This window comes from Mytilus trossulus, chromosome 2 (genome assembly GCF_036588685.1).
Source record: "Mytilus trossulus isolate FHL-02 chromosome 2, PNRI_Mtr1.1.1.hap1, whole genome shotgun sequence".
Classification (NCBI taxonomy): Eukaryota; Metazoa; Mollusca; class Bivalvia; order Mytilida; family Mytilidae; genus Mytilus; species Mytilus trossulus.
In genome coordinates, this window is record NC_086374.1 from 23,947,946 (window position 1) to 23,975,746 (window position 27,801).

General features: G+C 29.8%; 1 protein-coding gene across 5 annotated transcripts; it reads right to left on the bottom strand.

Annotated features, from left to right (window-relative positions):
- Positions 1-712: 712 nt before the first annotated feature.
- LOC134706791 (outer dense fiber protein 2-like) lies at positions 713-27,741 on the bottom strand. 5 transcript variants are annotated; one of them, XM_063566072.1, is made up of 21 exons: positions 27,646-27,741; positions 26,548-26,660; positions 25,660-25,797; positions 22,866-23,012; positions 20,523-20,710; positions 19,685-19,814; positions 18,831-19,037; positions 18,352-18,423; positions 16,962-17,078; positions 15,999-16,114; positions 14,930-15,109; positions 11,372-11,422; positions 10,933-11,068; positions 8,974-9,084; positions 7,625-7,729; positions 5,472-5,630; positions 4,637-4,737; positions 4,016-4,097; positions 3,513-3,626; positions 2,754-2,846; positions 713-2,476 (listed from the first exon to the last, which is right to left on the bottom strand). In XM_063566072.1, exons 2-21 carry the CDS (start codon positions 26,656-26,658, stop codon positions 2,312-2,314), a joined length of 2,523 nt encoding a protein of 840 aa, XP_063422142.1. In that variant the 5' UTR covers positions 26,659-26,660; positions 27,646-27,741; the 3' UTR covers positions 713-2,311. The 5 variants fall into 5 exon arrangements, with proteins under 5 accessions (XP_063422142.1, XP_063422143.1, XP_063422144.1 ...); XM_063566073.1 differs by lacking the exon at positions 27,646-27,741 and adding an exon at positions 27,397-27,616; XM_063566074.1 differs by lacking the exon at positions 11,372-11,422.
- Positions 27,742-27,801: the final 60 nt, after the last annotated feature.

A 27,801-nucleotide genomic window follows, 5' to 3' on the forward strand; every position in this document is an offset into this window, starting at 1 on the left:
TACCCTTTTGCAAATATGCATTTTTACTTTCAGAATCAGGAGAGATCTTACTTAAACCAACAATGTATATTTGAATACCCATTAAAACATACTTTGATAAAGACAATTTGGAAAAGACAGCAAGCAAAATTTTCGACAACAACGGACAAGACCAAATATAATCCATGCCCAGCTTGTGTACAGCTGAAGCAAACATATAATCAGGCTGTTGTCTCTTTGACACATTATCCCTTTCCATTCTCAAATCTATATAAACAGGATTGTCATTTTAACATTATTCTGGATATAAAAAGGTTTTATGCGATCTTTTTGACTGGAATTAGAATATTCTTTTGAATCTTTGATATTGACAGACACACATTTTTAAACTGTCTAGTTTCATTATTTTGTACTTTTTGTCAACCGAAGTTATAATTGTTGGTCACTTGTAAAGTAAAATAGAATTGCTGTCAAAACGGTTGAATCAAGATGCACAATGCATATATCAAAGTAATCAAATTAGTGTAACCTAATATCTACCAGTCTAAATCTGTTTAGAAAGGTTTCATTATACAAATATTTTGAGCCTAAAGAGTACAATAATTTTGCAGTTAAACTTTGTTTACAAGAAGGAAAAAACTATTTCTTTAGAAATTAAACTTATGTGAGGTACTTATCTTTACAAGACATTGTATGCAGTAGTTTATGGCATTAAAATAAGAAAACAAAGACAATAAGTGGTCACTTCTTTATTCTTCTCTAAAAATTTAGTATACAGATAAAAACAAACATAAATGCAGTAATGGTTTGGTCAGATTTAACACATTGGGAAATTTATATGAAGTATTAGGCATTTAATAAAAACAGATATACATTTGACTGTACAAATTTACGATTTTTTTGTCTGTAAAATAACTGGTAAGATATGAATTATACCTAAAGCCTTAATGAAAATTAATAAAAATTGATAATATGTTAAGTTTCAAAGTATGTTTTTTTTAAATCTAGGAGATTTGATGTTGTAGCAGGCAATGTAAATAAGATACCAACAGACAGTGCAGGCAAAATATATCTACCCTTTTAAAGTTAGAGACGTAAATAATCATTAGTGAGACCATAAAAATACCAGTTAAACTTGACATTCTTTTAAATTTTTTACATTATTTTTGACTTATTTTCAGTTTTATATTGTTTTTTTTTTTTTATTATCTTGCATGATTATCATTGACAAAATCATTCCTGTTTGTATCTAATTAGTACACAGTTATCATAATTGCAATTATAAATAAAAATAATGGATAAATATACATATAAAAGTAGATAAATAAACACAATAAAAATATCACAGACAATACAATGTAGAATGACCTGCAGTTCTGTTTTTAAAACTGGCAGTATGTAAAATATGCAATGAAGCTGCCTCGCCTCTGTTGTGTTACAATTGTTTTTAATCTAATGAGTGTTTTATAGTTAAAAATTGATATATTAGAAAAATATTTTTAGACAAAAGCATTGAATTTTTACACCAGTATTTATTGATATCAGACTAGTGAAGTATAGTTGTTAAATATAAAGATTTAAGTGCGTTTCTTCACTTTATTAGAACTTAGAAATGTATAAAAACAACACAAATATCTATCTTTCACCTTGCAAATAAGAAAATGAAGTTGCTTCATTACAAACAATATAAGAAAAACAAAATATCTTTTCAAAAATAAATCCTAAGACTAAATTTGATTGTAAGTTATTCTGAAAGGCAACAATTCATTTATTTTTTGTAGTAAGATTTGTCATGAAAAGAATCACAATTTATACAGGAGAAACTTTCTTGTCAAATCTCAACTACAGTATCAAAAGTGGTGTTTGTATTGTAGAGAAATTTAAAAAGAACTTTGTGATTCTAATAAAATTATACTTGCAGAATGTTAATAAATAAAGAGAAATAAAATTACACATATTTGATTATTGTTTAAAACTTATCAATAAAAAAGCTACACATCTGCAATGGGTTTAAAGCATTGTTATTATGTTATGGACTAGGGATAACTACATGTCAGTATACAAAATTCATCTTTAGAATTTATTGTAGGAATGTCAAACAGATGACAACAGTATACATAACATCAAGATAGACACAACCTTTCATATTTACATTACATTTCTTTTGTGATTATTTCTACCAACAAATATTCATCTGACAAATTGTTTAAAATCTGTTGAGTCTACTTTCTTAAAGATTCTGATTCAATACACAACCTTGTATTACTCTATTCTTGAGACTAACTTTTTAATGATATAATACTATAGTTTGAGCTATATTTCAGTCCATGTCTCAGCTTATTGGTGTAGGTGGATATGAGGTAACACTGTCCCCAAATACATTAGCATAGGAATTTTTCAGGAACTGTACATAGTTTTGCATGCTTCTGTTTGTGCTGTGGGACTGTTCTAATCTGTCTTTGATATCATATAATCGGGAATTAAATTTTCTTTCACTCTAAAAAAGAATCAAATAATTATAAATTAGTTTCATTGACTTCAAAACTTCAACCATAAAGTCAAAATTCTTTAGGGACTTTTAATTAATTATAATTTTCGTATTCAAAGTCTCTCGATGCAAATGGGAAGTGACTAATGTTACTGAAGGGCAATAACTCCTTTAAATGGTCTTCAGATAATTCCAGATTCTAGTGTACAGTTTTCACATTACCAATCATGCCACACTCCTTGTTTTTATAATGGGAGGAAAGTGTTAAAAGATTGAATCCCCTTACCTCCTCTTTCTCTCTCCTAACTTTAGCAATCTCAGCCCTGGCTTGACTTAACTGAGATTCCAAATCAGTGATTCTGGCTTGATATGTTCTTTCCTGAAATATATTTATTAAGCAAAAACTCAAAGACTGACAAAACTATACAAGATGACACACAGTGATACCAAGGTTGATATTACAATCCTGGAAACATATATACATATACAATAAGTACATTTTCAGAAAAAATACAATTTATTTGTCCTTACTTCAGTAAGAAGCTTTTCTCCTGGTCTGTGAGTAAACAGTGAACTAGCTCAACAGTGTTACAAAGTGACAAGTAGTTGATATTTTGAGATATTTGTATTAGGAAAAGACTGTATTTGTGTTGCATTCATGACCGTATCAAATATTTTAGCTGAAAAAGTTTACCAGGAGAAAAAATGTCTTGAGGGTGTAGGTGATTTGAGATCTTACAAGTAGCTGAGCAGGTTGATACAGGTGAAAGGAAGACTAATAAACTATGAATGATCAACAGTTATATGTATTAAAATTTCCACTCTTTACCAAAATAATGTATATTGTGACACATAGGGGAAAATTTTCAATATGTAGAACACATTATAAATAAAGTAATGTTTATGTATTTATTTTTTAGTCCTGTGGTACTGAAAATGTTCATGACTAGTTTTCACACCTCAAGTAACTGATTAACATAAATTAGACTTTGCAATCCAAGATATATCAAACAAATATCAAATTTAATAGACTAAAATACATTACCTTTTGTCCTTGTTTATCCCTAACATTTTCAGATTGTCTTCTGAGATCTGTCAAGGCATTTTCAAGTTGTCTTGTTAGACCTGCATTCTCTCTCACTTTCTCTTCTAATCGTAGCTGAAATTGATAATGTACATTAACAAAATACTCTTTAAAAAAAAAAAAAGAAAAAGAAAATCTTGATAACTTCAATCTTATCCCCTTGTAGTTGTATTGGACATTTTTATATGTCTCATCTGGAATCTTTTATTGCCTTTTAGGTCACAGAAATTAAAATTTTCGTATGAACTTGAAGTATTCTAGTTAAACTCTGAGGGAAAGGGAACGCAGTCCAACAAAAAAGGCATTTTTGTGCCATTATCATTGTCATGTCAAATTATTCACACCAACATATAAAAGAAGATCGTATTTCTGTGCTTCTATGTAAACTAAGGTATGGTCTTTACTGCATTTTTTCCTTTTTTTTTTAACAGTAGTAATAAGTCTAAACAAACAGGTATACATACATTTGTTTGATGTAGAGCTTCATCTCTTTTGGCAATATTTGTGGACATGTCTCTATTGTGGTCCTCAGAATCCCGCAGTTTTCTAATAAGAAAATAATAGATTTATTACCACAGTTACTTTCACAGTTCAGATTTTGTTAGGCAACAAATAACATTTTATTAAATTTGGCAAATTACTATTGTTTACATTCATTCGTGGATGCATTCCATCATCCCAAAAGAATTTCCTATTTGTTTTTAGGTGTAACTGTCATTCTCTGATGTAGGAGTATTTTTCTTACAAATTCAAACAAATTAAACCAGCTCTAACCAGTGTGATAAATCTTTTTCCCATGCTATACATTGTGACTAAATTGCCTTATACCATTCTTCAATGATAATTGCTGTTTTGATATTAAGAGTGATCACACATTAATAAACCTGGACAGAAATCTGTTTACCAATTTAAAACCCTTAAATCCCTGACAGAAATCGAAAGTACAAATCTTATGTATGTTTTGGTCATAATGATAAACAAAAATTAACAACCTTTTCATGATTTCCCGATTTGATGTAGGATTTTTCATTTGTCTTTTTTGTAACAAAATAAATTGACATACATATATTGTATATGTTGCATACCTTTCTAAAGCATCGACTTTGGTTCCCAGTAGTTTGTTCTCATCTTGAGAGTCATGCCATTTGTTTCTCATCTGGTCCATTTGTTCTGTTACATGTTCCACCTAAAAAGATTTGTCACAAAGTTACATATAAATCTGTATTACACAAATATATAAGAGCTATTCCATGAAAAAGGTGCTAAAATGCCACATTAACACACTAAAGTAATGAATGGGGATTAGTCTTGTAATAAAAGGAAAACCTATACTCTTCTCAATTCAATTAAGATATAAGCACACTTAATTGCACTGATCCCACACACCCTTTATACCTACAGAATTAGACTAATTATCAGGTTTGTACAAAGTTGAGCAACAGGATAGGTGCCACATGTGGAGCATAGATCTGCTTACCCTTCCAGAGCACCTGAAATCATCCCTAGATTTAGGTGGGATCGTGATATTTAGACTTATATTTCTATGTTGTGTTTTATGTGCTAATGTCTGTTTGTCTTTTCATTTTTAGCCATGGCGTTGTCAGTTTATTTTTAATTTGTCAGTTTTAATGTCCCTCTGGTATCTTTAGCCCCTCTTTCCCAATATAAATTTTATTTAATTTTTCCTTCTAGACTGTTTCAATTAAAATTTAATGCCCTAAGATAAGCATCACTATATCTTGCATTCTATTATTTCCTCGTAAAGTAGAGATTCAAATCAATATGAGAGAGCCACCATTTAATTTGAAGTTTTAGATTGAAAATAATGTTGTTGAAATGGCTTTTATCTACTTGTACAATTATTTATAAGGTTGAAATAAAGGAAATTATTAAATTAGTAATTTGTCTTCTATCACTAACCTTAGCTGTCAACTCTGATATAAGTTTTGTACTCTCTCCATTTTTCTTCTCGTAAATATTCATCCGTTCTTGGCTTTCATATAGCCTAAGTTCTGATGATTTCAACATTTCTGGTAAAGGCTCTAGCTCTTGAAGACGCTGATGTAACCTAACCTTTACCTGTAAAGAATCAAATATCAAACATTATATCTATGTACATCAACCAAAAGAAACTCTTGGAAAATTGTACTGTTTGTACGGCATGCTGTTTGATTGAAAAACAAATCGTATCTTGCCTTGACCTTGATTTTGGTATTATGAAATCTGATACCTTAAGGTGACAGTATAGAATAGAAATTCAATGTGTTTAACTTTGCTGAAACTTGTTACAGAAAATAAATTTCCTTCTCACTAAAGGATATAAAACTTAAAAGATGGTTACACAAAGCACAAAAACAATGAATCAATAATAAGCCTTAAAACGACTGAACTAACCAATGAAGGAAGGTGAATAACAAATGATAATAAATAACACAGAATTTGTAAAGACCTGTTAAAGTGCTGCTGTGACTACTCAAGTTTCTTAACAAGGTAACATGCCCTTCATGTATATAGATGTTATGATACAAAAACATAAGAAATAAGTAAAAATAATTCCAATCGACCAATTCAGGACTAACTTATCTAATCAATCATAAACCATAACAGTTAGTTCTATTTATTTACAATGGCTTTTGTGATATAAAAGAACACAACCTAAAATTAACAATCATGCTTAGTGACTTGCTGTTGTGTATTGTGAACACAGAGGACTTACCCCTGGGGCTTGTTGTGTGGGATATCTCCCATCTGACTTTAGAAATGATATAAACAGATGTTAATTATTTTGTATATTATATTCATGCTTTCCCTGTCAGACCAAATATGCACATCTGTTAATTATTTTGTATATTATATTCATGCTTTCCCTGTCAGACCAAATATGCGCAGTGTAGAAAATGCTATCATGAAGAAGTATTCACTTATATGTTACAAGAGTATATATCAATGATAGTTGTGATTATGCCTTAAATTCAAAGCAATCTTTAGGCAACAGTATAGAATAGTGGTTAATACTGAAACAGAACATTTATATGCAACTGAAAAAAGCTATATCACTCAAGCTATATATGTATATAATTATTGTTTGAATATAACAGTATATAAAAGTAACAGGTACATAAATGGGCAATCTCAGATTTTCTGAAATTCAGCAATCAACTAGGGCATGTGGAAATGCATGTTTTTCTTTTTCTGAGCTCTTTTAAAGCTGTACAGAAGATTCAACTATTCCGACTTAATGGATGAACTTTGTATCAACAAAACAGATATTTCAAAAGCAATTACAAATCTTTTTTACTGAAAAATCGTTGGAGAAATATTTTAATTTTAAGTCAAAATTTTGAACTTTTGACATTATATTGCTTGCACTAATTTTCTTTGGATATGAGATTTGCAAAATCTGAGAAAGTATAAAAGTTATATATATTTTTTTCGATGTTAAAGATCTAGTTACATGCCAATTTCATAAAATTCCATGAGGTCACCAAATATTTTACCTGCTACCTTAAGCTCCAAAACAGTGCAGTCAAAGCATGCTTAATAAAACCATGAATGGATTGTCTTTTTAGACAAATATCAAATCATCACATTTCTAGATTTTCTTACCCACCCCAATAAAAACACTTCAATATCCAAAATAACTTAATACAAATACATTCATGATTTTATTTTAGTGAACAATAAAGTGGTCACTTCAACTTGAAGTATTTCACTTATAACATCCATCACCAATGATTAACAGTTTGTTTCCATCCCTGAACCAATCATTAGAAACTTTTGAATAAGGACAAACAATCTTTACAGCCAAAATATTCATAAACATTTTAAAAACAAAATTCTTGAGATAAAATGAAATCATTCTGACAAAAACTGTCTTTATTTTTTTTTTATCGATATTCATAAATATTATAGTTTATGTTAGGCTAACATATGAAATAAGGCTAAGAATTTCTTTACTACTTTTTCAATTAAAATTTCCTTTTATCTCAAATATAGTAACATAAACAAATAAATTAAGAAGAGAAAGGAGAGGAAAGTTTGGTAGTTATTTGTCTACTGGCATCTGGTCTTGCCTTTTCTAATTCTATTTCTCCCTCTCTTTGAGCCATGTGGGACTCTTGTTTAGCCTCATCTAATTCTGCCATTGTTTCATCTGCTTCACGGCGAGATTTATTCATCTGTAAATATAATCACCTTTCTGATACAGAACTTTCATCCATAAGATTCTCTGATCTCCATACTTGTCCGTTACGTTTGTTTTAATTTCATTAGTATGTAGGTTTCCAAATTTACTTATTTTATACAATCCTATACTACACAGAATGCCGTGGGTCAAAACACTGTTCCTTATATCTAATCTATGTGTTTCTATGGGAATATAATGAACTTTAAATAAAACCTTGACAACATGTATTCTTTACCATTTCCTAATAGCATTGTAAGCATCTATCAAACATTAGCTTTCAGTTAATAGAAATGACCTATGGTAGAAGCACAACTTTATTTTAAAATACAAATTTGCTTAAGTTTCCCCATTTGAAGATTTCCCATCAATGATATAGCAAAATGAAAATATCTTGATTTTTTTAATGCACTATATTAAACAAATGCTTACAACTGCTAAACATGCAGGTAACTAATCATTTATAAGCAGTGGGTTTGACTAATGTTCACAATTAGGTATTGTTAAGTGGCTTCTTTTAAACATTCAGAATTGTAAAATAATCTTTTTTTTTTTTAAATCTAATTCTTTCAAATACAAATAAACTCTCTTCATAAAGTAGCCACTTAAAAAAGACTGTGAAGTGTAGGTATTCAAAAAAGAAATACTATATATCCATAAATATGTAAAGTTGTATTGCTGTCCAACACCATTGAGCAATGTGCATTTAAATATGAAGGCTTGATTTTATACTTTATAAATAACAAAAATCCTTCAATAAAGATCCCTGTAGATAAGACATGAAGGAACCAGTCAAAAATTATTTTAATCAACCTTTTTCCACATCAAATGATGTTTTTTTAAATTTCAATGTCCAAATAAAAGGTTGTTTACTCTTGAAATTTCAACCAGCACATTCTTTGGAAGATGTTATTGTGGATATGATATAATACGGTGAAATGACTTAAATTAAGACATTTTTTAATGAAATGACTAGACTGTTACTTAAATGAATAGTTATAATTATATTAAAATGTATGGTGCTTGTAAGGGGGAATTGTTATCATCATTCTGCTGCGATAAAAATGATCCCCATATTTAAATAAGATAAAGAATTAATCATGTCTGAAGCCTGAGTTTCTATTTTCATTGTTGATGCAATATTAGAGAACATTGACTATGACAACAAATTACTGAACATCTGACTGTGAATGTACTGGACCACTAGCCAACTAGTATTTATCACCTCCATTTACAAACCTGAGATTTATACTCTTCAACAAGATTTTCATACTGTTTCAGATTTCCTCGTAGTTGTACCAACTCTTCATCTGCTTGTCGAAATTTGGCTTCAATGGTAGCGATAGATGACTGCAAAAAATAGAATATCAGGATGGCTTATTGCATAAAAATGTCTAAATACATTAAAACACACAATGGATGTATTCATATTTTGTGGTTCATAAAAAAAGTTAAAGAAGTCTGACTCTGATATCAATATTTTCCAGTTCATTTCTTAGTGCATTTTATAACCCGCACCATATTTCCTCATGTAGATTAAAGACTGACTGGTTGCATTTAAATTTTACTAGAAGCTTATACAAAACTTACATAACTAATTTCTAATCTGAATTACTGTTTTACCTTAAAACAAACACTACAGTTTAGGGAGAAAACTGCTGAACAGTCTCAAAGCAAAAAATCTGACGGTAATTAACAGTAAGAAATCTTGGAATAGGCATTCAAGTGTCCATCTTTTTAAATTGCCTTTTACAACAGAGAAAACCTTTAAAAAGGTTAACTATGGATAACATATGAAGATAGACACCAAGATTCGAAATAAACATGCATATTTGTTTTGCATGCTCATATATACAAAAATTGTAATTTTTATTCAACACAATGATATGTTTGAACATTGTTTTCAATTAAGACTTGTATTAAAATGCTTAAATAAATATACACAGCAAGAACTTGCATGCTTGAGAATTAAAAATGCTGTCCTAGGTACACACTCTCTTACTGACAAATTTATTTCAAGAAATATTTTAGAGAGAGACTTTTAGCTAAGCAATTCTGATACCTATGAGAGGCATGCAACGATGCAGATTGTTTAATTATGATGTATTAACAGTTTTTTTGCTTACTATATGTTAACTATATTTACTAACACTACAAAATCAAAAATGTACTATACTCCCAAAACTTTTATGTCATTTTCAAGCATAAAGATTATATTGATGGTTATTTTATTCAAATCTATTTATTAATTAAGGATATCATTTTTTCAAAGAAAAAGAACTACAGCGGAAGTTTTATATACATATTTTATAGTTCATCAAACAAAGCTTATTGGTCTAGAGAGAGAAGGTATAAATAAGTAATACAATCGGCAGTAAACTGGACTAGTTATCTAAATGTAGAATGAGAAATGCAGGTTCACAGATATTAAAGATACAAAATAAAGTAAAAATAACATGCTAGTACCTTATTGAATCTTTTCTGAAAACAGATTAACTCAACTTTAAATTGACTAGGGACTTATTAATATAAAGCTGTTTATACCAACGACTTGACTTGCTCAAAAACAGAAATTAAATACTGTATATTTTTGGCCTGATTTTGAACATTAAAATAAACAATGGTTTGTGGGATCTCATAAGATATGTACCTGATGATTTTGCTCCTCAACATAAAGGCTTTCAAATTAGAATATGGACAAAAATGCACACAATGGCATGCTAAGCAAATATCATTTGAAGTATCAGAAAATAGGAAGTAAGTGTCTGACAGATCACATGATACAACTCATCACCCCCAAGCTGCTGATCAAACATGAAGTCAATCTGTATAGTTATTTTTGAGAAAATTGTGCTGAAAACATTTTCATTCAACATGTTAAAAATTCAAAAGTGTTGGCAAACATGGAGTGTTACCATATGTTCAAAACGTGCACACATATCAAAATCATCATTGTCAAGCTGATGAACACATATGAGGTCATTTAATTCAGCAGTACTGGAGAAATGTGAGATGAAATATTTCTAAGTTCAGTGGACATATTAAAAATATTTTTAATTATTAGTACACAGAAGCAGTTTCTATGCGTACAATAAAACTCAGCAATGTCCAGCTGCTATTGGTTTATAATTTTGGATACACTGCCAATAAAAAATGTATTCCTCTACAAATATGATTTTAATTTCCTTTTTAATATACCTTCAACTTCTCATTATCTGCCTTGAGGTATGCAACTTCTTGTTGTTTTTCTCTTAATTCTACAACAATGGTGTCTGTGTGAGATTTAGATGAATGTTCTACTCTGTCCATAAGGGCTTCTACTTCTCCAAGTCTTCTAAAATATTAAAAGCATCAACATTCAATTCTAAGAACCAAAATAAGAAAATATAGTGGAATTCGAAATGATCCAAAAATCTGTGTAACTTAAACAGAAATCCATGTATGAACTAGAAAACTATACACAAATATTTTAATGGTTTATAAAATAGCATATCATTGTTGTGGAGCCAATAATCAGGTTAACAACAGAACAGCATGCAAGATAAATAACAATGTCTTTGTTTTACTAAACATTTAAATTTCAAGAATAAATAATAACAAGTAAACAATTTGAGTTTCAACCGATACATCACATCACCTAGAAATGTCTGTCTTTTCTTCATATATCTCCATAAAACTTTGGAAGGCCCTAGAAATAATATTGAATGGCATAATAGCCTATTCTTGTTTGCCCTTACATGTATCAATGGACAAGTTAGTACTGTTTGCTTGATGTCATCCAATCAAAAGATGTATTTATCTAATTGAAGATGACTCTTTTACAATGTTCGATGTAATTACTTGCCAACAATTTTACCTTCAGACATCCCACAGGTGTGCACAAGTACTTTTCCCTAATTCCTTGTTGTTAAATAGACCTTTTGAAAATTATTTTATTTAATTATAAGTTCTGGCCCCGGCGCCATAAAACTTTTTTTTTTCTGAGTAAAATAATATTCTCAGAATGAATTATTTTACTCAGCTAAGAATGCGAACTTTTTCATCCGCCATAAAAAATATTCTCAATGTTGAGAATATTCTTAGCTGAGAATTTTTTTTCTTTGCTGAGATTTTTTTCTCAGTGATGTAAGCGGTAAAATAGATGTTTGAAAACTAAAAAGAATACCAAACTTCGCTAAAACGCAGTTTTATCTCTTTAGCAATAATGTAAAACATAAAAAAGAATTTATGATAGATAAAATGACAAGTAGCATGTAGTAAGCATCGGTAAATGGAAAGTTTGTAAGCACCTGTTAATGGACAAAAAGTCACAGGATACTGTAAAAGTGGGCAATTGTTTGAAATTATTATAAGAGACAATTCCTGATATATTCTGAGTTATTTACCCGTACGTTCTTATAAATATATATTACTTTTAATATTTATTTATTTATTCATATATTTTTGTTAATACAGTTTAAATGTTTGTTGATGTTTACGTGAAGAGTGCTTTCTTTCACGTCCGCACTTCTATCGTGTATGGCATGCCAAGTAAACATTTGTTACGGATCAATAACATTCATTATGTATTCAGACGACATAAGAAGACACAATGTGACAATTTAAAGTCATTTGTTTATTAAAGTGAAGCAGAGCTACCAACATACAAAAAAATACATAAAAAACCCAGATGTATTTAGGCAGCCATTTGATTTTCTGGGGGTGGGGGATTTTTTTTGGATTTGTTTTCAGTTTTAGGAGAAAAAAATAATTTGTTTTTTACCCTGAGAAAATAAAATGTTTGTTTCACCCTCAGCTGCCACTATATTTAATGCTAAAAGTGACTGAAAAAAATGTTTTCGACAAAAAATTTAATTCGTTAACAATATTCGAGATATTGTTACAGAATTAAATAGCTTACATACAATTTAAAATTATGCAAGTAGTAAAACTGCTCTGAGTTAAATATCATATTGCCCTGTCAGAAAGAGAAAATGGATGTTCAACATCGTGTGAGAAGGCATGGCATATTTAATTGGTCATTTCATTTATTAACAACACCTTGTAAAAATATTTTTTTCGAAAAAAAAGACTAATTTAACAAACAAAACTATCAGTCACAATGATATATAGGGGTCTTGAAAAGGTGAAAAGGGTAGTGGGGTGGTTCTTTTTTTCCGTATTCTGTATTTCTATTGGCCCTTTTTCTCTATTCAGCATGTTCAGTTAGAAATGTTTTCTGTAAAATTCTTGTGTTCTGATCGTGCATATTTTTTGTCTGTATCAACGACATATATATGACGACACTACCCAGTTATTCCCCCCCCCCACACACACACACACTTTTCCCCTTCCCCCGAAGCTGCACAAATGATACATTAATCTATTTTGACTACGATCTGTTTAAAAACAAACAAGGGGGGATTATTTGACTTTCTTCTTAATAATTTGGATATCTGAGATATGAACAGTAGATATGGTGACATCTGGTATATTTGATTTTTATACATGTATTTATATTTGATGGTAAATGGACATCAAGTTAAGCACCCCATTATTCTTATTTCTTTTTCTGTTTTTTTTGCACATTTCTTTTTTTCTTTCTATTCTGAAAATCACCTTGTATATCATTGATATCTTAGGTAATTCCAAATAAAGATCTGATATACAAGCAGGATATATAATGCATAATACTACCAATGTAGGAGTATCTACAATGAGAAGCGGTTTAATTGGTTGCTTTTTTTTTGTGGTCTCTTTTAAAATTCGGTAAGATTAATATGGTACAAACAACTAACAAGGATGGGGTTATCAACTTAAATTTTCGATTCTCATATGCTATCACAGAATTATAAGACATAATTATTTTTTTTTAGGATACAATTTCATTTAAAGTAGAAATTTTAAGAACGGAAATGTCAAAATTTCTACTTTGAAAAAAAAAATTCAAGACCAAATTTATGTTTACTATATGTCTCTAATACGCTTCGGAGTCCTTAAAAACCTTATTGACATTTAATTCTATATCAAAATACCCTCAAAAGCAACATGTAAGATTTTATTTTTTACTTAAGTATGGTATTGGCTATACTCAAATATTTAAGAATATTCTTAACTTTGAGTAAAAAAAATATCTGAGAATTTTTTTATGGCAGTGTATTTTGCTGAGAATAAAAAAGTTGAGAAAATTCTCAGGCTGAGTAAAAAAAGTTTACTCAAATAGTTTTATGGCGCCGGGGCCTGTTCTCAATAAGCTGTTTAAATCTAGCATATAATTTACACAGGTTTTACTATAATTGTATATATACCACAAACCATTAAGCATTAGCTGTTACACAAACACTTGTTTTGCTTTAAAAAGATGCAATTAAATCTTGTGAATCAACATCATCTGAATGATCTGTGAAAAAGCAGTGCAATAAAAAGCATTAAACATATAAAGGAAAGTGTGAGGTTAAACCACTTCTGCTGATGACAAGTATCTGCAAATTGTTTTTTTCTTATTCTATAAATGCATTTTATTAGAAATGTATTTTTAAATAATATGCAAGCTTATTTTGACTTGCTTTTTTTTTACGAATAAAAAAAAACGTTTAATATGCAGATTCCTTCATAAGACAGAATACATAATACTGTAGGCCAACTTATTTTCACAAGAAGCAATTTATGTACCATTTTGCAGTTCAAATATAACAGGAATTAAAAGATGACAGGAATGGTAATGTACGCTAGAAAACACTTTAATGCAAAAAAATTCCACATGAAAAATAACTTGGCTTACAATAGTTACTATGGCACAATACAATACATAAAGCCACAAGTTATTAAGTGCAGTGCTTATGAAATAAACAGTTGTGCTACCACATGAAAAATGATTAATGAAAAGTATATGAATTGTTTTTCTTAATTTCAATGTTAGAAGAATTTTATTTAAAACATTGCATCTTAATTTCCTGAGTGAAATTTCAAACCTAACATCTATAAATCTATATATTCAGAAATATCATAACTACTACAATTATTTGTACAGGGAAAGGAAGGTTTAATATAAATAGATAAGGAGAGCCTATCCTACTGCAATCTCATTTATATAAGTTAAATTATCAAGCATCAATAGCAAGACCATCTAAATACTGAATAGCTTAAAGCAGATATTGCCAAGTTAAGATGTAACTCCAGATTCACACAAGTCTCAAAAAAGTTGTGCATCACTTACGTCTTAAGAGCGGAATTCTCTGCCAATATTTGTGATTTTTCTTTGCAGACTTTATCATATCGTGGGTGGATCTGTTCAAGTTGAGAGCGTAACTCCTCGTGATGTGCATCTTTTTCCAAAAGTTGAGAATTTAGCTGTTCAAGAGCATCATGACTTTTTGTTGCCCTCTGTTTCTGAACTCTAAATATGAAAATGATCAAATCCATTGTAAGGATTTATGCAAGCCATTCATTGGAGCATCAGATGATAAAATCAGAGTTAGTGAATAACCAGAAGCATACAACACTTTTTTTCTATTTTCCCCAATAAATGATTGGTACCATATGTTTGTATGCGAATTTAATAGATTCTGTGTAAATATTTTAAATGAATTTAATGAACTTGTTAGTGAGTAATTTACCACATCCTAATGAACTGCAACCAACCATGCATGTTACATCAATCCCCATGTTACTGTTTAATATAATACTTCACCAAATGATTATAATGTAGATATCCAAAACCAAATGATAAATATTAGTTCATATGATTAAACAAGTTTAGTTTTATACATCACATCACCCTTTAGACTTGCTTGCACAAAGTTAAAGGATAGAGCTTTCAAGTTCCTGCTATTCACACCAATATTTGTCATGTTCAAAAAATGACTGACTAATAACATTTATTGCCCTTCTTTTTAAAAGATTAATTATCATACTGTTAATTAACACAATATTTAGTGAATTCAATCATGCAACTTTTAAACTAGCCATGCTTAATTCTACTTGTTATTTCACCTTTCTATTGGACCCATTAAAAAAACCATGCAAAGATTTCTTTTTTTTTAATTTTGAGCTAACTGATCATGTGATTATGACAGCCCTGAATATTAACAAATATTTTAATCAAATCCTTTACCCATATCAGCATGGTATGGGAAAATTGCATCAAATTTTCAAAAACAGATGAAAGTTTTAAAAAATTTGTCTAAACAATAAGAATTGCAAGGGAGATAATTGGGAATAACTGATCAGGTGAAGGTATCTAGTGATGGAGGGATCATGCACATTATTTATTATATATTATTAACCTTGTAGCCTTCTTCAATGCTTCCTTGTCTCTCTCTGCTTTATCTTTAGCTTTAGCCAACATTTCTGTCAAATGTTCTATTTCTATCTTATCTTGTGCTCTTGAACTTTCAACAGTCTGAAATATAAAATTATAAGTAAAGTATATATTTCACATATATCTCCCAGTGAGTGAGTGTTTCCTTTTGTTATAGTTTAAAAGGACACTTACTGTAAAGACATTTAACTAATCTTCACAAAATATCAACTTGTTATTTCAACCAATTCAATGCATATTACATTGAACAAATATTACTGTGGCTACCATAGATAGATTTCTGAGGTAGTAACTTATGTTGAGGCTGCTTTTATAATAAACTATTATTTATTATATGTATTGGCGGCGTGCAAACAGTATAAAACTTAATCTTTTATCAAAACTGATGAACCATAAAACAGGGGCTTCAAAACAGTCGTCTTATGGCATGTATTCTGTTCCCTACAAAGTTTGATAATTCTAATATCATGATTATGAGAAGGCAACACTCATAAATGTTAAGTGTAATCCAAATAATTTTCCTTAAATTAAGTAGAGGTGAAATAAAAATGAGCAAAATAAATTATCTGCACAACACAAGTTTGAGGTTATTATCATACACAGATACATGTGTAAACAAAAATAAAGAAAAAGTACTGGTAGACATAGTGTAAACAAATTATAATCTCAACATTTAATTGTATACATGTGTTAAAAGTCTTGCTGCACCAAAGCTCTAATAGGCCAAACTAAGCAACTTAGCGAAAAAACAGTGCTATCATAAATTGACATAATAAATTAATTATATCATAAAATGGAAAGTTTAACATGTTATCTTCCTCAATGTGATCTTATAATACTTGGAATAAAATCAAACTAAAGTTATCTTTCCATAAGTTTTTTAACTTTGAGTAATTTGCACCATAATACTTATAACAAAACAACTCACCCTGACTTGTACGGCCATTCTGTTACAATCAGCTTCTTTCTGACGTAATTGTTTTTGTAAGTGTGCTCGTGTTTGTTCAATGGAATGCTGTAGTCCTGAGAGGGTAGTCACCTCTTCCTACATAATACATTAGGTATTATTTTAATTTACTATGCAATAAAGGTAAATACATTGTATAATGGTGGGGGGGGGGGGGGGGGGGTCGGGTCCTAGCTAGCTTATACAGTTATCAAATACAATATGTATACATATATTTATAATTCTATGAATTTAATATTTTGAGTGACAATTTTCCTATTTTGTGGGAAAAGGTAGAAATTTTACAACAGTTGATTTCCTGATACAATTGCATGAATGTGGATAAGAACTTAGTCAATGAAGCATTAATAAGATAGAGCCTCCTAAATTGCACACAATTATGAGCATTCATTTCTAAATGGACCATATCAGAAAACTTAATATTTATAACAAAGCTGGCAATGCAAAGCTACTCGTAAAAACAAATTGCTTATTAGTTTAAGACAGTTTCAGACCAAAACAATTTCAACTATTCAAATTGCATCAAATTTTCAAATTAGGCCCCTCAAACATCTTCTTCAGTTATTAGCGATCTTAAAACGTTTTAAAAAAAGCTAAAATTTACAAATTAGTTAATGTTTTAAGTTTCAAATTACAAAATCTCATGTTAATATGCAATAATAAACCAAATTATTACTAAACAAATATCTTTTTTTTTTTAAAAGTTACAGCCAAGTTCTTATTCATTGTCTGCAAGTTTGAATGGAATACATGTTTAGTAAATGTTATTTGAAAGGACCACTGAAATGTTTTACAGCCACTGGTTAAAGGTAAAGTAAAATTAAATGGGATATATTTATTTCATGTTTTTATAAGATTTTACATACAAAATTTCAAAATGTTTAACTTGAACAAAAACTCAAAAAAATAATGCATTCATCTGAATTATAACTACAAATCATTTGTATATTTCTTCTCTACTGATATGTATGTTTAAATGAAACAATCTTTAAAAGTGAGTCTGTAAAATAGGCATTTCTTGCTTCATACTTACATCATTATCTTTTATCTTAGTCTAATAAATGTAATCTTATGTTTAGTCTGAGCCCCTTAATCTAAAGGGAAACTAATAAATGTAATGCTATGTTTAGTTGAAGCATCCTTACAAAAATTCAGTATAAGGCACAAATGACTTGAATTGAAACTGAATATATACAATATCATATATCTAAGGAGAATTTAACATTAAAAATCTTTTGAGAAATTCTTAACTAAAGAAACTTTTAACTAATTCTAGCATTATCTACATGTGAACTAATAGAACTTAAAGACTCACTAGCAAATAACATCTATAAATATATCAATAACCTACCCGTTGAGCTGATATTTGACCTCTTAACTCTCTAATATGTCTGTCTCTGTCCTCCAACTCTATGTGGATCCTCTGTAATAAATATACATCAAATTCTAATACACATTAAACTGTTCAGTCCATATCATCATATTCATCTATCAACAGAACTTACATAATTTTGAAATGATTGAATAATTTTACTACTTCTGCTATTGTAAAAACAAAGTATAATTTTAACAGCTAGACCAGTATTCTGATAGAAGCATTACACCATAAATAGAAAGTACAATCAGAGTATAAAAAAAGTCTAAAACTTACAGGTATCATGTTTTCTATGTGCTTTTACATCATGTATATTGATAACAGCCTAATGATGTTAATGTATGCAATGAAACTACATCAATTCTTATCAGGTAGGCAATTCTATAAGTATCTTATTTTTCACTTTATTTGTCCAATGGGGATATTGACCAATGCATGATTCAACATTAAGTTACCTCATTTCTTCTATCAGAATCAGACAATTTCTTCAGTAGAACATCCCTTTGTTCTCCAAGTCTGATAGCAGCTGCCTCATATTCATGTTGTTCTCTTAATATTCTCCTCAAGGCTTTATTTGTAGCCTCAAAGTCTGCCATCTTTTCCATTAAAAGATCTTTGTGTCTGGATAGTCTAGTGCTGTCAGAAGATGAAATTCGGTTTTCCTGATATTGGAAAAAATAAAAATAAAACAATTGAAATGAAGTGAAATGAAATGCAATACAGTGCAATGGTAATGAATTATTTTAAAAATAGGCTTCCTAAAATTAACAATATTATAATTTTCCCCACCTAGTTTATGAAAGAGTAGGTTCATGAATAGTTTAAATATGCTGTAAGATTTAGCGTTGATTTTTTAAATCTGGAAAAAACTCTACAAACATTATATAGAAATAGTTTTTATAAAAGTAGTAATACAAAATAACTTCTTTTTGGCATATCAAAATTATAAATTATGAAGTAATGACGCCTAAACTTGGCATTATTTATGTTGTAATGTCAGTTTTGGTCCCATATTCATTATTCCTTAAAGTTTTTAGCATAGTTAACTTTGGCTGCAACCCCATGATTGAGAAAACTTTCCTTTCTGTGAAATCTATAACGAAGATTTGCATTTTTGTTGGTCAGAACAATAAAGGATCATAGATGTTTTAGAAAAGGATTTTCTGTGGCATTTTAGCCTGAAAAATACTAAAAAATATTGTTTTTTCTAACTTTTCTGGTTTGAAAATAGAATTGTGTATATCATTTCATGATTTGTTAGCTGAAATAGTTACTGATATAATTAAAATTTTCATGAAAGTATGTGTACCTCTCTGAGTCTTCTGAGAGCATCTCTTAACTCTCCAATCTGTTTTACTGCTGCCTGCCCATCCATTTCTGTCTCAATTAATTTCTTCATCAGCCTTTCTCTCTCACTACCTAATATTTCTGTATCATATCTGTTGAATACAAATATTTGTTTACAAAATTTTATTATCCCTTTTCCTTTTCAGAAATTATGTATTAATTATCAGTAAATGCTATAGTAGATACAGGATTTCAATATGAATTCTGATTTACAAAAATAAAACTTTCAAATTGGAAAAACTTTCAACCTCATTTTATTTTAGTAAAACTATATGCAACAGGACTACTTTCAAAGGATCATCCAAGTTGATTATTCATTATTAATGCTTTACTAATTTTCACCTATTTTAGAAGAACATGACAGTTTGCAAACTTTGTTGTGTGTCAAATATAGGAGATATAAGGTTATCAATATAATGCCAACATTGCAATCAAAGTTAATTAAAACTGGTTCTAAAGTTATGATTCTGATGACAAAATATTACAGGAAATACTGAAAACAGTGTACTTTTAATCAACTACCAACTGTCACAAGATTGTATCACAATGACCCATTGTGTCTTTACAAAACAATCAAACTATGAGACTGAAACACAACCTTAAAATAGTTTTGTTTCAAGTCTGCATACAACCCAATCAAACTATTATATTTCAGTGACCACTTATATTCCTAGTTCTCCTGAATCATTTTAATATTTACCAAGCTAATAACTAAATAAATAACTTATAACACAACGATTATCTAGTTTTAAAAGCTATTGGAATTATCTAAATCTGCTGATTGATGTATTATACTTCACCTTGCTTCATCTTTTTCATCTGCTAATAGTTCTACACTCTTCCTCAATAGTCTATTCTCTCTTTCTGTATAGGTCAATTCATCCATTGTTTTGTCTAGTTCTCGGGATTGTTCAGCCATCACATGTTTAGATGCCTCTAACATATCTTCTCTTTCTTCTAGTTCTTTATATGTGTGTTGTAGCTCTACCTGCAAAGGTGTCAAGAGAAACTTTACTAAAGTTCAAGTTAATCTACAACTAAGCCATGCCATCATTTTGTAAAACTAATAATATACTGCCACTTAATTACATTAATGCTACAGCACTATTTTCAATAAAGTTAAGTTGACTTATTTTTTTCATCTTTCTAAAATCTGCAACCTGTAATATACTGTCAAATACTGAGCGATTACATTTCAATTCAAAATAGTATTTTCTTCACACAAACAAAAATGTATACCAAAATATTGACATTAACACCACAGAAAACATAAGCCACACACTCAAACCAACCCCTCTCAGCTACACACATGTATGAATATAATTTAGCTTTATGTAAACAACAGTCTAGATAAGTTTTATCATTCAGTGACTCTTATTAAGAGGTTAATTAGAAGTAACATAACAAAATGAATTCAATATAATGCACCAAACAAATCTTAATTGTTAATTATATCCCTTTAAAAATAATGGAGCTGAATTAGTTAGCTTTATTTTACGCTTATTTAAAGTTGTTGCACTTACTTAATTCATAGACAATAAACATGATGAGATAGCCCCGATTGACAGACAAATAAATTGGACCAATCTCTTAAATATTATCCATACCCAGTCATGGCAGTTGGCATAATTTTTATTATTTCCAAAACAGTTGGGTGAACATGTAATACAATTAAAATACAGGGCTACCTTAACTGGTTCATTAGCCCAGCAAGATATGATCACACGTCAACTCACTTAATTACATACCAGTTTAACAAACACAAATATGGACAAATTAATTTTAAACTATCTTCCATCCTCGTAAATAATTAATGAACCGTTTTAAAATTATGACCAGAGCAAAAGTTTTACATTCTGTTAAATCAAAAGAAGGTTTTCTCAAGCTCAAAAACATTTCTATAGTTATAAACAATTAATTCCACATCATAGCAACACTAGCTTTACCCTTCGTTTTCCTTTAGATTTCTACAAGATAAGATATGAAATGGCTTTTACTGATACTATTACATTTATTTTTTAAATGGAAAAGAATACACATCTTTTTTAAAAAGAATGACAACTTCTCAAAACTTCAAGTTACTTCATTAAGGGAATACAATACAGAGAATATTTGCATGGAATTATTATTTTCACTGACTTTCATTTAAAACATTGAGGCCACTTCAAATGCAGTGCTTTCAAAATTTCTACAACCAGGTTGATGATATCAGTGTTGTTCTCTTGAAAAACTTAGAGGTGCTGATTTTAAAGTTTTAATATCCCTATTAGCAATCATATGAAAACAACATTCAAAACTGTATAGGAAAAAGCTGCTTATGTACATTGCATTCCCTGTATAATGAAACATTTTTCTACTGAAAAAAATCTATAAATGGAACATGGATTTTTACTTAAATAAATTCAAAAATCTACCCCAGTAATATTTCTTTTTTAAAATGTGGTATGATTGCCAATGAGACCAAATGATGCAGAAATTCTAATTCCTAATTGAAATCCGAATTTGTTCAAACTGACGACTAATATATGTGAATTAAGAGAAACATGACCACAATTTCCAGAATGCTTTTTGGCTTACCTCTTCTTTCTTCTAAATGTAAAAAATCAAACATCAGAATAAACTTACAAACCTATTTTCAAAAAACTTGTGCAATATAAAAATGGTTCATTATATTTTCTTTATATAAGTAAACACAATAATCCATGAACATTCAACATTGTGCACATATAAACATGATTTTAAATGAGAGCCAATTGATAAATGAAACAATTTATGAAAGAAAGAAAAACAATAATATATGCCACTTTAACAATAAGATAAACATGGTGCTGATATGATCACAACATTAAACATGGTGCCAACATGATTAAAACATTTATCAAACATATGACAGTAACATCATGCTAGAGATAATAGATTGGTGTGTGTAGATTTTTTATATTTGTAGTCACAGCAGGATTTAACATTGGTAAGTAGGATAAAGTTAAGAAAAACCAAGTGGTACATCAGGCTGTAATGAAAAGTTAAATCATTATATATCATTCCACATTATGTTAATGTCCTTATGTCAATGTTATAGCATCAACAGTCGATTACTTTTACATAAAAATACAACTCATATGGTTTCTTGAATAATGGTGTACCTCATTTTTGAGAGTTCCAACCTCAGTCATGAGGCTGTCTATTTTCTTTTCATAACCTCTCATTTGACCATGGACCTGTTCTTCTTCATCTGTAGAAAGGTCCTCCACTCTGGTAGGGTGGTTTATTTCTAGTCTATGAGTAGGACCCTTTAAAGACAAAAGACTTTTTATTTTGTATTATACCATTTCATGGTTTAAATGGCAAATGCAGATTTGAAATATCTGTGTTTGCTTTAGAAAACTGCTCCTGACTTATTTTTTCCATATTTCAACAATTTCGGACAATCACTTTCAACAAGTATGAAATGGCTATTTACCCTTTAAAGGAGTAAGGGCATTAAGGCCTAGTTTTGGCCCAAGAAAATGAAATGTTTGATAACTAATTCAAATTGGCACATAATGAAAAATGAATAAAAAACATTACAATTTTTATCTGATGACGTCACAATTATGTCATAATATGTACTGTTTTCCCAAAAACCATGAAAAATATAGAATTTATGCAGTTTTCTTACTTTATGTCCGTTGAGGAAACATCCTGCGCAGCCGAGAAACAACAAAATAATTTAACAAAAGCTTAATTATAACTATTGGCACTATCTCACCAAATATAAAGTTGTTTCTTGGGTGTGCACATACTTTTTCAGTCTAAAATATACTTAAAATTTGATATAAAAACAAAAAAAATCACGAAATTTAACAAAATATGCAAATAAGGTTATGCTTTGTTGCCATGGTAACTTGTTCGATGTCAAATTTGTTTTGTTTTTCTTAGTACCTTATACCTTAGACAAGTTTTCAGTAATTTAAGAATATGTATGATAACTTTAAAATTTTCAGTAATTTTTGGGCCAAATAAGGGCCTTATTGCCCCTACTCCTTTTAACAACAAATAATAGAAGATAAATGAATAATAGGCAATAAAGATTTAATTTAGATTCATTTCTATTATAACTTGTCATTTGGCTATGTAGGTCATTCTTAGTACAATGTAGTAAATTGAATAGACAACAAATTAAAACTGGCTGGCTGGCTGGCTGGCAGTCACAATAAAATGGCTATGCTACAACAGGAGATTTTCTCGAAAACCTAGATTCTATCATTTCATTTTTGCATTTAGATTTTTAAAAGATGTGATTAAATCCTCTGAACACACCTGCAGATAGAAAAAAAGAATACAATCTTTGACAGGCTTGTTTAATCTATTTACAAAGGTATAAGTGAATCAAGGAGGAATTTAGTGTCAGATTAATTTCATATTTACTGTCATTTGGAAACATTTACACATGTGCTATTCATGGAGTATGTGCAAACATCATATGTGAAAATAGAAACTACTACAACCATGATAACAACAAAATCTGTTTCAAACAATTGCTGGTTTTTTTTATTTTTTTTTAAAGTTGGACAGACAGAAAGCAGGTTAAATTGTATATCATATGTGGTGCTAATTGGAATCTTATTCATTAATTCATATTATATATGTTTTCTGCAGATATCTTGAATATCAGATTATTACATGTACAATTGGTAGTTTGGGATGTGGTAAATTTAACTTAATTATGCCCCACCAGTGGCGGCCATGGCAAAGGTTGGTATAATATTGACAGTTTTTACCACATGCCCATAAAACACCATCTGATATACCAAATACTAATATACAACCTTGTTACAAAACTGTATAGTTTATTCCATACTGTCTTTACCACTAAACAATGCAAACATAAAAATACAATAAAAAATTGTGGATGTCAAAAACAAATTTCTACACCGGTTTGTCACTCAATATCATTGAATGCAATATTTGAACTACCATGTACCTTCATTGCAATCATGCAAAACTAATTATTTATCATGCTTTTACATCCAACATATTATGCACAGCCTAGTTACTTTATTTCGAACAAATAAATGTAAAGTTAATCACACTTTACTGTGACACATATAAAACTTTCCACAGACAACCATGCTTATACTACCTTGTAGTTTTTAAACAATCTTAAAAGTTTGTTGTTGTCAGGTGTCACAATTTGACAAGGTTTATGTTGACAAACTGAACAATATTTATGCTTCTTTACACATCGTGTTGGAGACAACACTCGACATGGCCATGTCTTACAAACTGAACAATATTGATCCTGAAAATGGCAGCACAATTGTGAAGAATAATGAATTGATAACGAGAAAACTAAAAACAGGACACTTCAATGATATTATAACAAAATTTGCTTCAACAATAAGAATAAACAAAATATGATATGAAATATAATGTAAAAACTGATGAAGTCTAAAAAATTAAACAGACATCTCACATCTGGCTCCTACTGTCTTTTTGTTTAAAAGGGTTGGGTCAAAATTCTTATAAGCAATCAAACTTTTTTTCAGTGACAAAAATCAATACTCATGCTTGACTCTTTTTTTCCCTAATTATTAAACAGGCAAAAGGCTATTCTTGATATGAATCAATTTTAAAGTAAGAACATATGGTATCATTGTCAATGAGACAACTCTCCACTAGACAGTTTGTGAATTGATTTAATAGAAAAGAGGTCTGACAAACTCACAATATTTATACATGGACACCTTGAACAATATAAAAAAGATTAAGACAGAAAAGGTCAATGCTAAATATTTAGGTCAGACAAAAAACATGTGCAATGATTGAACTAAATATATTGTACATTGTAAAATTACTTAAAATATTCTAGTTGAATGAAAAAGCAAATGCATCAATTGTTTCACATGTTTTATTTATATGTCCTTATGATATTTTTGTTAAAATCATTGTACACACCTGCCAAGTGACCTTTTGACGACTTGATGACTTTGCAGGAGCAGGAACCCATGGACCTGATTGGGCACTTTTCACTCGAGCCTTGGCACTGCATGGTTTCTTGGTGCGTCCAGATCTAGCAAGATTTGTACTTGAGGTCTTGAAAAACAAAGAAATTACATTTTTTTAAATGAAGGTATAAATGTAATGAGGCATTCTTCCTTGTTTCCACTGAAAATAATTGATAATTTAATTGTAGAGCAAATATACAATCTGTATTTACGACGTACATATAAAATTGTTTAAAGCTCAGTACAAAATTGAGGTACAGTATCTGTTATATTTTGCTTTTATCTCGAGAACTTCAAACGGATTTTCAAAAAATAAAGTTTTAACATCAAATTTTTATTTTTCTCATGTTCATGAAATTCTTTTTGGATTTTGGATAAAAAAAAAAAAAGAATAAAACTTCATGGTGTAGATCTGCAGAAGAGGAGGTTAGTGAGCACACACTCGTTTAAACTCACTATATTTTAGGCGTGACAAGGCTACAATATGTATATGGACAATTTTATGTTTGTTGCTTAGTCTTGTTTTTTTAAATTGAAGTTTAGTGTAAGAATGGATTGGTCTGTGTCAGTATGGTGACAATAAACAAAAATATTCCCTTTGTACATGTAGCTTGTTGTTTAGTGTGAGCCAATGCTCCATGTTGAAGAATGTACTTTGACATACATGTATAATGGTTTTTCTTTTACAAATAGTGACTTGAACAGAGAGTTGTCTCATATGCACTCATACCACATCTCCTCTTATCTTGATGATCTTTGTGGTTTAATTGGACAATAAAGAACAGTAGCATTAGATCATATTCTGGCATTTTTTTTCAAATTAAAAAAGATAACCAACCTTTGCAGCTGCCTTTTTAGTTTTAGTTTTCTGTTTCACATGAACATGTATGGGGACATCATCTTCAACATGTACATGCACTGGTGATGTTGCACGTAAACCCCTCTCCATTACTGAAAGAATGAATTTATACAATATATATATAAATAAAGGAGACTCAAGGTTTCACACATAGCCACATGCCCAGCTGTCCAGGCTTGTAAAATTCCTTTTGGGTCTGTAAAATCTCTACAAGCCAACAGAATTTAACTAAAATATTTCAATAAGATTGAGATCTGGGCCTGTAGACTTTCAAGTTAATCATGAAGACTGCAGGAAATATAAATCACAATTCTTGTGTAAATTTATCAATGGTTGTAATCAAGGTAATGGCTTAATGGAGTACAGAAGCACCATATCAAGGTGCAGGTTTTATTAAAAGGTACAGGTCTTTTTCTACACAATCACAGGCAGGTTCTGAGGAACTGGTGTAAACCGCACAACAAATTATGTTTTTTTTTTCAAAAGTTGTATTTAGTCGATATTCAATCTCTAAATAAAATTTTGAAAGAAAAAAAACATAATTTTTGTGTGGTTTTCCACCAGTGGACATTTGCAATTGAAATTCTGTGCAGTTACAAAGACACAAATATCTCACACATTACCAAATTATTGTTACATTGTGGAAAATAAAATCTGAGGCAGGTGCAAACTTGGCCGTCTTTGAATATGTTGAAGTAAATTTTCATGTTTGGTCCTCATCCGCGGTAAAATTTATATTCTTGTTGCAGCAGGTTGCATATTTATTAGTGTGAAGAAAAACGTGTATTGTACAGAAATGAACTGATCATAATAGCAAATGTATACTACCTGGTCGATTAATAGTTTTAGGAGAAATAAACAATGAAAATACACATTAATTTTGCATGAAAACATCTGTCCGAACTTGTTTGGTAGGTTGTAAACATTTTCTAATCCATTCGACTTTGCACAAATATTTAGCACCTAAACATTCAACTAACTGAATTGATTGGTGTGAAAAAAATGTTTGTAACGTTTGATTTCCTTAAATCTTTTAAATGAGAAGAAAACACATTTATTTTATGTTTCTGCACCTACTTTCATTCCGTACGTTTGTTGATCTTGGAGGCAGTCCTGATTGGTTAAAGAAATTCGACGTCACATTTTTTTAGCAAATTCTTTCAGGAGATTTTCTCAAAGGGACTTAACTCATGACTAATGAGGCTCCATACAGGAGTATCTGAGACTGAGATA